This window comes from Maniola hyperantus, chromosome 24, assembly GCF_902806685.2.
Source record: "Maniola hyperantus chromosome 24, iAphHyp1.2, whole genome shotgun sequence".
In the NCBI taxonomy this organism is placed as follows: Eukaryota; Metazoa; Arthropoda; class Insecta; order Lepidoptera; family Nymphalidae; genus Maniola; species Maniola hyperantus.
The window spans coordinates 7,846,165-7,861,537 of NC_048559.1; the positions used below are offsets into that span (position 1 = coordinate 7,846,165).

A 15,373-nucleotide genomic window follows, 5' to 3' on the forward strand; every position below is an offset into this window, starting at 1 on the left:
TTGGCATAAAAATAATAATACCTACCTTGTTAGAGCAAGCTAGGTGTATAGAAAAGCTCTTAAGAGTAACATAAACACAGTTTTTTGTCTTTGTCATAGTTAAGCTTTTTTCTGTTGGGCACGTTGTAGTTTGTGCCCAACAAACCTCTGTGATAGTAATTTATTACGAGTTTTTATTTAGTTTTCTGTTTTAAATTTAGTATTGAAGGTGTGTAGAAGCCATTTATGTTGTATTGCTGTGTAAAAGTTGTAGCGAACGCAAATTATGAAACATAACCTTTCATACGTAAGTATTATTTCTTTTGCTGTTTTGTCCCTTTCGGGCATAGATTATCTACTATGTACCTTTCGGGTATACGCGTTTGACAAGTCTCCTTATTTTTAGTCTGAGAGTTTAGCAGTTTTTAATCTAGCTAGTAGGATCATCACTTTGTCACCGAGCATGTAACTTGTCAATGTCATTCACTTTTGTCAAAATCAAATCAAATGTCAGTCAGTGGACCAAGGAAAATGGAAAGCCGCGTTGATTGACGAAAAAAATAACTGATTGATTTTGATTACCTTTTATTTCTGGTCGGTGTTGATTACAAATCCACACATTCCGCAGCTTGCCAACATTGTCCGAGATACATTTTTGTTTGTGTTTCAGTATCAGTTGTAATAAACCTCAATATTCTTTATACGAGCAACAATAATTGTAAAAAGGTCGTAGTGACGTAGTGAGTGAAAATCAAAACAACTCTTTCCTTTTATTGCCTTCGTAAGCAATTATGATGCCTAATGAAAACAAAGTGATTGGAGAGCCAAGTGCTAGTGCTTTACAAACTTCAGAAGATGAAAACGCGAAGTCCTGTTGGGTCTGCTTTGCTACGGAGGCTGACGACAGATTAGCAGCGTGGGTTCAACCGTGCAAATGCATTGGTACCACAAAATGGGTTAGTGCGCGTTAAATTATAACTAGCTGATGCCCGCAACTTCGTCTGCCTGGAATTAGGTTTTTGAAAATTCTGTAGGAACTCTTTAATTTTCCGGGATTAAAAGTAGCCTATGTCCTTCCCTGAATGCAAGCTGTCTCTGTACCAAATTTTATTGAAATCGGTTTAACAGATGGGCTGTGACAAGCTAGCAGACAGACAGACAGATGGATAGGCAGACACTTTTACATCTATAATATTATATATAAAAGAATCCTTATTATGAAGTTCTTTTGTTAATGGCTGTCCAACCAATTAACCAATCAAACTCAAAGTAACTTTGTAGGCACATTTTAGAAACTAATATCCACGTCTGTGGTTTGCCAGATTTCTGAAAAATTATTAGTTTTAAGACTTTAATATTTGTATATATATATATATATATATATATATATATATATGTAGTCTCTTGAGACCATGTAACTTTGAAACTGAATATTTTAACAGAAATAGATATTAGTTCCTAGAACATAATATTTACATAATTTCATTGAGTTTGATTTGTTACTATTCATATTTTCAAATGAGAGCCAAACTAGTTACGTTTGTTTGGTTTTTTTTTTTTGTTTAAATATTATAGACTAGCACTTGGCTGCAATCAGACCTGGTGGCAAGTGATGATGCAGCCTAAGAAAGACAGCGCTCGCCTAGAAAATGCCTATTCACTCTTGCCTTGAAGGTATTCAAGTTATACTTAAGTTTTGAAGTTACTATAAAATGTCATGTTTACAACAGTTAAACACAGATATCAGTTAAGCATTATCAGTTTAAGTACTTATTAGAGGGTTATTATTTGTTCTTTAGCATTCCTAGATGGCTACCACTTATATTATAAACAATGTTGTTTATGTATAATGAATATAAGCATGAAATGTAGTACCTATATTAGTAGCAAGAAATGCAATATAAGGTGATTAGTAGAGACCGGATTATATGCAACATAAAAAGCTTGTTATATGCATGCAAATATGCATGAAAAATGCTTGAAATATTCACGAAAATTGGCAGAATATGCGAAATTAAATGATGAATTATGCACCAAATTTCACACAAATAAATAAAAAAACCCAACTGCTGATCAATGAGCACGCACGTCAAGTATGAACAAGTAACAATTTATATGCGTAATAGGTGGAACAACTTTGTAGTAGGCAAAAAGTCACAATTATTACTCAATAGCTATGCCCTTATATTTTGTTTGTGACTGTCATTAAATTTGGTCGCATTTCGGAACGCAGGGTGAGTGAAATATATTGCAAATGTACCGATAATATGCAACATAACTAGATCTTAGGTAAAATATGCTATTACCGCAGAGAACGGCTAAAATATGCAAATGCATATGCGAATATGCAAATGCATATATAATTCGGTCTCTAGTGATTTAGATTTAACTACACTTAATTAAATTTTATAATGGTACCTATTTATTTGATCTATTAGCTGATGCTTGCAACTTAATCTTTAAGTAAACATAGTACTCCTAGTTGGTAGTAGATATATTATAAAATGTTTTTAATTATTATACTTTTACTGATGAGTATCAATTAATGTTTTTACATCACAATGCTAAATGATAATTTAGAACATTAATTAATGCTTTACTTTAATTATTATACCTAGTATCTAGGTAAAATAAATAATAGGTAATCTAAATATATAAAAGGAAAAGGTGACTGAATGACTGCTGACTGGCTGACTGACTGATCTATCAATGCACAGCTCAAACTACTGGACGGATCGGGCTGCAATTTGGCATGCAGATAGCTATTATGACAGGCATCTGCTAAGAAAGGATTTTTGAAAATTCAACCCCTAAGAGGGTGAAATAGGGCTTTGAAATTTCTGTAGTCCATGCGGATGAAGTCGCGAGCATAAGCTAGTGGCATAATAAAGTGCTAGAATGTGTTAGAACTTAGAACACACATATTAGAGTATAGTTCATACTTCATAAGTAGATACATAAACCTGCTAGTTACTAATAGTTGAATAAACCATTTGATTTGATTTGATTTGGCGTAAAATGGCTGTGATACACAGACAGACAAATGTTTCACTATGGAACCCTAAAACAGTTGAACGATACAAGAGAAGGAATGGAAAGAATGAAAATTTAAATTATATGACTAATACCAAATTATTGATAACACACATTACAAATATCTGTTGAAAACAGATTAATATCAAATTAATGATAATTGTACAAATATTGATAGTCTGACCTGTTGACACATTTACCTCATCACACTGTGTAGGTAAGTTGTTTTTATTGTTTTATTCCGTTTAAACTTGAAATCAGTGTTTAAATCCATCTATTTGGGGTAACCCAGGACACAAAGGCTAGCTCATGCTTTGGACAAAAGTTAAACTAAAAATAAACTAATAGTAACATTTATTCTTTAATGTACACATAGCAATTAGCAAAGAAAGTAATTAGTTTTTTTAACTTTTTATTCCACTTATCTGCCCTCTATTCCTCTCTTATTTTTTATTTTTTTAATTTATTTAATTATAATCAAGCGTATCAGTACCCTTATTATAAATGCGAAAGTGTGTTTGTTTGTTGGTTTGTCCTTCAATCACGTCGCAACGGTGCAACGGATTGACGTGATTTTTTGCATGGGTATAGATAAAGACCTGCAGAGTGACATAGACTTCTTATGTTGGAAAATAAAAGAGTTCCCACGGGATTTTCAAAAAACCTTATTATACGCAGACGAAGTCGCGAGCATCAGCTAGTACCAAACAGTGGCGTGCACAGGCCCGGAGCCCCGGGTATGCATGGGGAATACATCGCAAAAAAACTAAATTTTTTTTTTTTTTTTTTTTAATTTAAAAATTAAAAAAAATTAAAAAAAAAATGATTGATGATACATACTACTATAAGCTGTGATAGCCTAGTTGTTAGGACGTCCGCCTTCTAATCGGAGGTCGGGGGTTCGATCCCGGGCACGCACCTCTTACTTTTCGGAGTTATGTGCGTTTTAAGTAGGTAATTAAATATCACTCGCTTTAACGGTGAAGGAAAACATCGTGAGGAAACCTGCATGCCTGAGAGTTCTCTATAATGTTCTTACAGGTGTGTGAAGTCTACCAATCCGCACTTGGCCAGCGTGGTAGACTATGGCCAAACCCTTCTCACTCTGAGAGGAGACCCGTGCTCTGTAGTGAGCCGGCGATGGGTTGATCATGATCATGATGATGACTACTATAAAAAATAAATAACATAAAAGCACATACCTACTTGCTACTCGCCAAAATTAGCTGATGTTAGGTACAATACAGTTTACAAGGAAGCGCTCGCCGCGCCGCATGCCTAAAGAACCACCTCAAACATCGAAATAAGTGACTTTATCACTTTTTTTGTGATAATTGTAACAGTGGTACACATATTCCTTTGCGAATAATATCTAATTTTACGTTAAAGGGAAAAGAAACAAAGTTTTGTCTAAGTACCTTTTGTAAACACACAGCGCCATCACAAACTTCACATGAATAAACTTCCATTTTCCAAATAAGTAATAAGTATTCTATAAATAAACCTTTATACAAACTTTTAAAATCACAAAACGAACTGGATTTCATTTACTTCACGTAGTTATATCCACAAAAACTCTATTTTTCACCAAAATAAAACAAAACACTGCACATTGAACGATTGGAAACAAAACAAGATGGAGTAGGTAATTAAAGTTTGAGATTTTTATGCCAAAATATACCAAAAATCTCCTTAAAAATTGAATTAGTCATAAAAGCTATTATTTATTTTGCAAGAAATAGTATTTAATTATTAAAGAACTATTGCAATTATCAATAAAAGGGCATAATGCTTTTAAATCTTTTATTCTTTTAAATAGGACGAGTTTTGGTTTATTTATTTGAATTTACGTTCGAAACATAAACTGGCAAACTTTATCTTAGAATCTAAACCGTACTCAAATTTATGGAAAATAATATCAATAAATTAATTAAATTGAAAAAGTATAGAATTATAATAAATATAGCTACTTATTTTGATTGTAATAGATTAAAAACTCAAATGCTTACATGTACTTACGAATTTAAACTCCGCGCGGTATTGAACTCTCTTGTGATTGGACAGAAGTCGTGCTTATTTCGCCCGTCAAAAAGGGGTCATTTAGGGTCATTTGACGCACACATTAACAAGTTCTAGGAGAAATGTCTCACACATCTAGACCTTAGAGTTGCGTAATATTACTATACGTGTAAGCGTGGATGTGTGAGTAAAAGCACAACTGGATTTTGCCTCTGATGACGCGTCTCGTCGTCCGCGTCATGGGAGAGGACTGATAGTAGTACCGAATACCGATAGATGGGGTTCACTCAAGGTTCAACGGCTAAGCTTACACCGACCGCGGCCGTGGTTCGTGACTGTGATAGTGCTATGATTTTATTGCAAGGCGCGGCGAGCTATTTGACGAATTTTCAATTATTTAAAAAAAGATTCCAATCATTTGTAGATTCAAAATGCCAGAGCTTTACCAGAGTAAGCCAGGGTATGCTGAGCTTTTAAGCTTATATACTTTGCACGCCACTGGTACCAAATAAAGTAAATTGTTTGTCTCGCCAAACTGGTGAGCCAGTTTGTTGGCGAGTTGGCGCTCCTTAACAATAATTAGTTTTTACATATTAAATGATATTCTAACTTATAAACTTATATTCTAACTTAAACACCTACTCTAACTAACTAACTAACTGTTGACTGTTGTATTTTTATTTTTATACATATACATACCTACCTATATTATGGGTATTTACTTTATTTAATTAGTACACCTCTTCCGCTTTCTTTAATTTATATAATATCCTCTACCCTTAGGTTGCCTGGAACTCCTGGAAGAGTTCCCTATTTTAGCGGTAAGGCCGCCTATGCAAACATCTTTGTTATATTTCTATTGTTTTGGTTTTGGTGTACAACATGTACAATAAAGAATATTTTACTTTTTAGTAGGTACAAGAGAGCAAAGGCCTACTACAGGCCTTTATTACCACATTCCAAGACCCTATTATAAGAGAACAGATCTCACCTCTGAGCCAAGGAGGTCTTTCATTTTTTTAAACAATAAAAATAGGGAACTGTGATTCATATTGTGTTCTCTTTGTTTATGTGCTCACATTAATGATTGATTACTTTGTTTACTACACTTTCGCGTTTATTGCTAGTTACTTTGTTTTTAAATCACGACATTATGTGGATTTGCTGTCTGAGACTGATAGGCTTTCTTACAACAAGTTGATAGTTAATCTGAAAGGTGACAGTCAATAGCATTTATCTGAACAAACATTTCGTTGAAAGTCAAGGTTGAACCTACCTCGTCATTTTATTTATTTATTTATTTTATTTATTTTATATCTAATTAGAACGGCAGTGCCACTTACACTAACTAGATGATTAATAATAAATTTAAATACAAATAAAGGTACAAGAAAAAAGACATAAAATACAAAACGATAAAAGATCAAAGAATTTTGAATATGTACGCTGAGAACATTGAATGACATATTCATGCAATGCTCTCAGCGTACTTCAGTAACTCCCGAACCAGTATTATAGACCCATCATTAAATGGGTCCCATTGAGCATTATTGTCCAAAAGCGCGTTGAATGATGCTAATGAACGGGGTATAGGTGACATAGATCTAGCAATAGTGCGATGATGTGGGACCACGAAAAGTTTATTTTTTCGTGGACGAAGATTACTGTTGGATTCAGGGACACGTATGCGACACAGTTGGTTATGAAGTTCTGGAGCATTAACATCTCCTCGCAAAATTTGACACATAATTTTGAGTTGGTCGCAAATGCGTCTGACCTCCAGGGAGTTGAAACCTAAGCAACCTAACAGAAATTTGGTTGGGTATAGGAAAGGATAATATCCATAGCAACGTTTATACAGGTATCTTAGGAAGGCCTTTTGTACTTTTTCTAATATAAGCCCGTACTTTGCCTCGTACGGATGCCAGACACAGGTGCTTGTTTCGAGCTTGCTTCGGACTAAGGCGTAATATAGTAATCGTATTACCAAAGGACTATGGAACTCCCGAGAGTTGCGTAGTACATATCCTAATCTTCGAAATGAGTCAGCTGCTACGGTGTTAATATGGTCATGGAAGGTCAATTTTTTATCAAAAATTACACCTAGGTCTTTCATGTTCTGTACTCTGGGAATAGGGATTCCATCCATTTTATATTCATGTATCAAAGGATACCGAACTTTACCAAAGGTCATAACTGAACATTTGTCACGATTGAACTCCATTTTGTTCGCTTTACTCCAGTGATATACAGCTGTAAGATCGCATTGCAACTTGAGACAATCTTCGATAGAAGTAATTTCGAATATAAGTTTTAGGTCATCTGCATATAGCAAGCATTTTGCATATTTTATAGATTCTGGAAGATCGTTTATCATGATTAGGAAGAATAGAGGTCCTAAGATAGAGCCCTGGCTTACACCGGATCGCGTATGATATGGTTTAGACTCATATATGCCATATCGAACGAATTGCTGACGGTCACGGAGGTAGTCTGATAATACATGTAGGAGCTGAGGAGAAAGACCAATAGCACTGAGTTTTTTTAGAAGAATATCGTTATTAACTCTATCAAAAGCTTTGCGGTAATCAAAATAAAGTGCATCTGCTTGATGGCCTCTATCTAGGCAGGACGATATGTATTCAGTAGCTGTTAATAAGTTGGAGTTGACAGACTTCTTAATCCTAAATCCATGCTGTTCGTCACATAGTAAATTACTGATTTGCCGGCTTATCTCTCTATGCACAATTCTTTCAAATACCTTGGCAGGCGTTGAGAGAATAGCTATGGGCCGAAATTCCTCTACGGACGTCGTACCGGTTTTTTTAGGTATTGGTGTAACTCGGGTCAGCTTCCATAACCATTGAGAAGGATATTGTCCAGTCTTTAAGATTAAATTAAGTACATGACAAAGAGGGAGACTAAGATATTTACTACACATTTTCAAAACATCAGCTGGTAAGTTATCTGGTCCAGTTGCGCAATTTACCTTCAGTTTATCAATGCCATATTTTATGTCCGTCACTGTAAACTTTGGGATGTGGCATATAGTACTATTTAGCTTGCCATCATTTAGACATGCCTCAACTACACGTAACTTTGGTACATCAGGAAGAAATACGTTTGCAAAGAAATTCGCAAAAGCTTCGGCCGCATCTACTCCTTTATGCATAGAACCATTAAATGTAACGTTAGGTTCAAATCCACCTTTAGACCGCAAGCTACTGATATAGTCCCAGAAACATAGAGGATTGGTTTTAATGCTTCTTTCAGCACGCCTTATATAATCATCATATGCTTCTGTGATACAAGCCTTCAAATTTGACCTAATTTCTGAAAACCTGGAGTAAGTTTCAACACATTTGGTTTTAATCCATATTAGCCTGCTAGCTTTTCACAGCCCAACAGTAACCGATTTTGATAGGTATAACCATTAGGAATGGACATACTTTTTACCCCAGAAAATCAAAAAGTTCCCACAGGATTCTTAAAAGCGATGGGCTTTTAAACCGATTTATATGAAATTTGGTACAAGGTAGCTTGCGTCTCAGAAATTAACATAGACTTTTCCCCTGGAAAATCAAAGAGTTCCTACGGGATTTAAAAAAACGTAAATCCACGGCGTTTAATTAATTAATTTATTGTTTTAAGGCGTACTTATTTAAGTTAACCAAGTAATAAATAGTTATAAACCTTCCAAGTTCCAAGGTACGGAAGTATCCTAGTTCGACGCGCGAGATTTTGTCGGTTTTTTATTCAACTGTTAATTAATTAGAAACGTTTTCGTTACAGGTACACCAAAGTTGCCTCCAGCGGTGGGTAGACGAGAAACAGAGGGGCAACATTAGCAGAAAGGTCCTCTGTCCACAGTGCAAAGCAGAGTACATCGTGGTGTTCCCCTCAATGGGTGCCTTCGTGGCGCTTCTCGACGCGCTGGAGGAAATCACCCACAAGATCAGTCCCTTCATAGCTGGCGGCGTGCTACTGGGGTCTATCTACTGGATAGCCATCACGTATGGCGCCGTCACTGTCATGCAGGTGAGTGATATCCTGCGTGTAACAGAGAGACAACATTAGCAATGCAAAGCAGAGTACATGGTAGTGTTCCCCTCAATGGGTGCCTTCGTGGCGCTTCTCGACGCGCTGGAGGAAATCACCCACAAGATCAGTCCCTTCATAGCTGGCGGCGTGCTACTGGGGTCTATCTACTGGATAGCCATCACGTATGGCGCAGTCACTGTCATGCAGGTGAGTGATACCCTGGATGTGACAGAGAGGCAACATTAACAGAAAGGATAACTTAGTTTGCGCTCTTTAAACGGTAGGCTGACGATATAAAGAGGCCTTCACAAAAACCTGAAAACTCAACAGTAGAACTAATTTCTTAACGAATTCCTTCTTTTAGAGCAAGTTCGAAGAAAAGATTCTTATACTCGTAAACTAGCTTATGCTCACGACTTCGTCCGCGTGGACTACACAAATTTCAAACCCCTATTTCACCCCCTTAGAGGTTGAATTTTTAAAAATCTACGTTTTAATAGCATGCCAAATTTCAGCCCGATCCGACCAGTAGTTTGAGCTGTGCATTGATAGATCAGTCAGTCAATCACCTTTTCCTTTTATTATATATAGATTTAGATTAACTACTATGTGAGCTATTTCTGAAGTACTTACCTTGGATATTAAAACTAGGATCAATATTATTATTAAGTAGGTGTTAGATTTCGTTGAGTGTACGTACCTAGTAGGCTATTAAAATATAGTTTTGTTAGTCACAATATGTTCCCAGGCAGTTGATTTGAATACTAAGTGTTTAAAAGATGAAAAACCATTGTTTGGTTCAGTTTGTTAATGGGGCATTGTTAAGGTATATCAAAGTTATTTTCCATTGAATGGTTGTAACTAATAGAATGTTATCTCGTTTCCAGGTGGTCGGACACAGAGAGGGTCTAGAGATGATGGAGTCAGCGGACCCCCTCGTGCTGCTGGTGCTGCTGCCCACGATCCCGGTGACGCTGATCAGCGCCAAGATGTACAATTGGGAAGACTCGGTGCTGCTGTTCCTCAGGAAGTACTGCGCCAAGATTCCTGCTCTGGCGTACATTCTGCCGTTTGGCAAGTGAGTATAACTTTATTGAGTTACTAGCTGATGCCCGCGACTTCGTACGCGTGGATTTAGCTTTTTTTGAAATCCCGCAGGAACTCTAATTTTCCGGGATAAAAAGTAGCCTATGTCTTTCCCCGGGATATAAGCTAACTCTGTACCAAATTTAATCAAAATCGATTGAACGGTTGGGCCGTGAAAAGCTAGCAGACAGACAGACAGACACACTTTCGCATTTATAATATTAGTATGGAGTATGGATTAGCGTCCGCGCGGACTATACCAATGTCAAACCCCTATTTTACCGCCTTAGGGGTTGAATTTTCAAAAATCCTTTCTTAGCAGATTCCTACGTCATAATAGCTATTTGCATGCCAAATTTCAGCCCGACCCGTCCAGTAGTTTGAGCTGTGCGTTGATAGATCAGTCGGGCAGCAATATGCGCTGCCCAACCATTAAAAAGGTCCCTGTCCCAAAACTTAGTCGCCTAAAAAATTATAATTGGGTATTTGACTCCATATTTTTTATTACTTTATTATAAACTAGGATAAAAATAATGACGTAAACTGAAAAAACTAACTAAATCGATCAAATAACAAACAAGTTATAAGTTATATATATTTAAATATTTCTGATTAGACAGAGATAGCGATATATCATTTTGACGTCACACCTTACTAATGCCATAGTAGCTTCGTGCGGTTTCATACAAATTTTCGTTTTGCGAGAAAGGGATAGAAGACCCTCCCACTCCAAAATTAAAATGCCTGTAACTTTGTAAATATTTGTTGGATTTTAATATTTTTTTCAGCGTAGGTACGTCATTATTTTTATCCTAGTTTATAATAAAGTAATAATATTTATCAAATTCAAAAGTAGGAAAATACCCAATTTTATTTATATTTTTCCTTTTCTTTTCCAGCGTGGAAGGCGACAGAGGCGCCATCGTAACGGGCCAACAAAACAACACACACCAACCGAGCACCTCACACTTATCCCCCACCAGGATATTCTGCTCGGCCCTCCTCCTACCCACTATATCCACTATCATAGGCAAAATATTCTTCCGCTCCGTACAGAACAACCTTCATAGAACAATTCTAGGCGGTCTCACATACATAACCATTAAAGGTGCTTTGAAAATTTATCACAAACAAATGTTGTATATCAGACACTCTAGTAGGAAAATTCTCGATTACACAGAGTCAAATCTGAAATTGTATAGAAGTAACATCAGCAGTACCACAGATGCTGTGGCTAGTACTAATGATTCGGAACAGGTGATATAGCGACGGAAATGTGTGAAATTTATCCTTGGTTACAGTGCGACAAGGCTCTCTTGGCACTTGAATGACATTGACGGGGGGGGGGGGGGGGGATATTAGCCCAAGATAGCCTCGTCGCATTGTATGTACCTGTTGAAGATAGTGCGTTGTAAAAATACGCGGTTCGAATCGTTCGTTCGGCAGTTTTAGGCTTAGATCACACGATGCGTTTCCAGTGCGTTACGTGGCGCCGCACTGCTGTGGTTTTTTTTTTATTCAGATACAAGAGGTCTCACATACATAACCATCAAGGGTGCATTGAAAATTTATTACAAACAAATGTTGTATATCAGACATTAGTAGGAAAATTCTGGATTACACAGAGTCGAATCTGAAATTGTATAGAAGTAACATCAGTAGCACCACAGATGCTGTGTCTAGTACTAATGATTCGGAACAAGTGATATAGTGACGGAAATGTGTATTTATCCTTGGTTGTGTACCTGTTGAAGATAGAGCGTTGTAAAAATACGCGATTCGGATCGTTTGTTCGGCCGATTCAGATTTAGACCGCACGATGCGTTTCCGGTGCGTTACGGCGCGGCATGGCCATGTTTTAATAACCGCTATTACGCAACCGTTTCATAAACTGTTTCAATACAACTTGTTTTTGAACGTTTTCTAGTTACAAGATCTGTCTCGACAGGTATATAGTCACAGAAATATTTGACAAGAAACTTGTTTGATCATGACAGAGCGTACTTGCAAGTACAACCCACCACCTCCCATGGCCCCACCAACCTCGCGGTTATATGGGCCGAAACGCGGGAGGGCGCCTTCTTGACTCCCTACAAATTCGTTCTTTCCTGTCCTTGTCCCTAATTGGTCTTTCTCCCCTTTCTGGGGCAGACGTACACAACACGCAGATCCCCGCGTGCCCCGCGGTCCGGATCCTTCCTCAAACACCCACTGGTCCACGATCACGGTCCGAGCTGTTCCGCCTCTTGTGCCAGTGGTGCGCGAACTCCCGTAGCTTGCCGAAGTTTTCCGCCGAAGCTGTACTTGCAAGTACAGTTCTTACAATTCACGAAGGCGATTGAACTTTACTTGTGGTTACGTCGTATACACGGGCATTGCGTAAGTGTGCGTGCATGTCGGACCAATCAGTCGCGAGCAAACGCACACATTTAGGCTGAGATCTATAGAGCGCACTTTCACTTTGCTCAGACTTAAGATTGAGTTAAAACGAGACAGATTTATTTGAGAGGTCTCTGTCTCGTTTTAACTCTGTCTTAAGTCTAAGTTAAGTCAGAGTGCGCTCTATAGATCTCACCCTTAGTGTACCTTACGTATACCGATACGACTTAAACACAAGCATGAGCCACTCGCCCTCCTGAAATGCAAGAACTATACGTCACAACTGGCCATGAAATTGCTTTACCACCAGTTTGAATTTTGTTTGCACATCATTACTAAAAGATTGATCCTGGCGTCGATTAAAAAAAAAAAAAAAAACTCAAAAAGTGGCAGACAAAAATTCGTAGTACGTGTATGTTCGCATTTTTGTCACTGATACACCTACTACGACATTTTGTCTGCCACTTGTTGAGTTTTTTTTTTTTTTTTTAATCGACGCCAGGTCCAATCTTTTAGTAAACGGGATATAGGTCTATTTTATACGCACAACAGACAGAAACGTTTAAGTGCGGAAACCAGCCCAGAACGAAGAAGAAGAAGATAGGTCTATTTTCCACACGATGCATTGTGTTGGCGGTGCAGCGCCTAAGCGGTAAAATCCATAGCGGTGCGGCGCCGCAACGCACCGGAAACGCATCGTGTGGCCGTCTTACAAGCCCTACATACATTTATATAAGTTTGAGCGTTCACACCTAAAGGCGGCAACAAATTATGGGACGCGTCCGTAAGCCGCGGCTGTGTGCACAGTCGTTTGGGACGCGGCTTGCGAGATACCTCTGAGACGCATTTCTCGGTCAACAACGGACAGTTGACCCATAGAGTTAAAATGGCGCATGAGAACTCATTTGGTACGGACTATACTGGAAGTTATCAAAAAATGGCAAGCAATTTTATGGTTTGTCTAGAGACAAGCGCTACTTTGTAGTCCATGACACACAAGGAACCATAAGTTTAATTTAGCCAAAAAGCCTTAATAGCTGAACGGTTAAAGGAACGGACTGAAATCCGGAAGGAGGAAGTTCAAACCCCACCCGTTGCACTATTGTCGTCCCTACTCCTAGCACTAGCTTGACGCTTAGTTGGAGGGAGAAAGGGGAATGTTATGATTAACACGTTACATGGCTAAAAAAATTTGCTATAAACCGCTGAAACAGACAAATCCGCTACAAACAATGGCAAAGACTTTGCAATATTGTGTATTGTAAGGTCTATATGCCTCCTGATGTGGTGGTGATGTGTATTGATTGCTTTTCTTACATGTAGTAGTGGGAGGTTGTCTGTTTCAGCGAATTATAGTATACTAGCTTAGGCCCACAACTTCGTCCGTGTGGACTACACAAATTTAACCCCCCTGTTTTACCCGCTTAGGGGTTGAATTTTAAAAAATTCTTTCTCATAATAGCTATCTGCATGCCAAATTTCAGCCCGATCCGTCCGTCCAGTGGTTTGAGTTGTGCGTTGATAAATCAGTCAGTTAGTCAGTCAGCTTTTATATTATAATATAGAGAGCTTATGATTCCTTGAGTAATTTTATGGTTGGCTTCTCATATTAAGAACACATTGGCATTGTGATATAAAATGTAATCGGGTAATCGACTTTTATTTTTTTATTAAAATGTTTTTTTAAGATCAGTAAATGTGTTATTTAGCTGTTTATATTAATGCGCTAGAAATGGCTATATTTTTATATACATCGCAAGTAACTTGATTTAATTTTACATAATGGCAACTTTTAGCAATAAATCTGAAAAATATTCCTACATTGGTTTTTATTGTTTTATATAATTTGTTGACTGAACAGACACCCTGTCTGTGCACTCATCCGTGATTTTACGGATCCGTGAAAAAAATTTGAATCGAAAGTACGTATCTGTATGACTGCCACTTCGAAGAATCACGGATACGAACTGAATACGGATGAGTGCACAAACGCCCTAAGGGTCTTTGTGCACTCATGCTTTACGGAATCGTGATTTCACGGATGAGTGCACAAACGCCCTAAGTCAAGTTTTTATGGTTCCGTACCCAAAGGATGCCAACGGGACCCTGTTACTAAGACTCCACTGTCCGCCCGTCTGTCTGTCAGCAAGCAGAAGTCATGACCCGGAAGAACCGTGATAAGAACAAATAATAAAAAAAACTAAGATGGCGAATTTCAAAATGGGAGCCAAGCAAATTAAAAAAATTAAAAAGTACGTAGTGTTTGTTATATCTTGCACGATGGTACGGAATCCTTCGGGTGCGAGTCTGACTCGCGCTTGTCTTAATTTTGTAGTTCTGTAAGGCGCCATCTCCATGGACGAGGGAATCGCAACAAGTCGTCGCTGCTATCGTCGGTGATAATCTGTCGTCAACTACAGAACTACAAAAAGTAGGTATTTTTGTAGTTCTGTAAAGACCATACGATGCGATGGAGATGAGCTATGCTTGGAGTTTCTTTACGTGATCAAATCAGAAATGAGGAGATACGTAGGAGAACTAGAGTAACCAACATAGCTCAATGGGTTGCGAAGCTGAAGTGGCAATGGGCAGGGTACATAGTTCGTACAACCGATAGACGTTGGCGTCCCAAGGTGCTGGAATGGCGACCTCGCACCGGAAGACGCACCGTTGGAAGACCCCCCACTAGGTGGACGGACGACATCAGACGAGTCGCAGGGAGCCGCTGGATCCAGGCGGCGCAAGACCGTGGCGTGTGGAAATCCCTACAAGAGACCTATGTCCAGCAGTGGACGTCTATGGGTTGATGATGAAAGACCATACAACGACAGAACAA

The 15,373-nt window shown here is 38.1% G+C and overlaps 1 protein-coding gene across 2 annotated transcripts; it reads left to right on the forward strand.

The window, feature by feature from the left end:
- Positions 1-589: 589 nt before the first annotated feature.
- On the forward strand, positions 590-14,357 carry LOC117993745 (E3 ubiquitin-protein ligase MARCHF5). 2 transcript variants are annotated; one of them, XM_069506994.1, is made up of 6 exons: positions 590-935; positions 8,824-9,069; positions 9,960-10,150; positions 11,058-13,067; positions 13,142-13,696; positions 13,804-14,357. In XM_069506994.1, the coding sequence occupies exons 1-4, from the start codon at positions 771-773 to the stop codon at positions 11,422-11,424; spliced, it is 969 nt and encodes a 322-aa protein (XP_069363095.1). In that variant the 5' UTR covers positions 590-770; the 3' UTR covers positions 11,425-13,067; positions 13,142-13,696; positions 13,804-14,357. The 2 variants fall into 2 exon arrangements, with proteins under 2 accessions (XP_069363095.1, XP_069363094.1); XM_069506993.1 differs by having other exon boundaries at positions 13,142-14,357.
- The last annotated feature ends 1,016 nt before the right edge of the window (positions 14,358-15,373 follow it).

Bases quoted from the DNA above. Each gene is read 5' to 3' on its own strand.
- LOC117993745 (XM_069506993.1), top strand. From the start codon at position 771: ATGATGCCTAATGAAAACAAAGTGATTGGAGAGCCAAGTGCTAGTGCT. The intron at 936-8,823 runs GTTAGTGCGCGT...TTTTCGTTACAG, and splicing joins GCATTGGTACCACAAAATGG to GTACACCAAAGTTGCCTCCA. The intron at 9,070-9,959 runs GTGAGTGATATC...TCTCGTTTCCAG, and splicing joins GCGCCGTCACTGTCATGCAG to GTGGTCGGACACAGAGAGGG.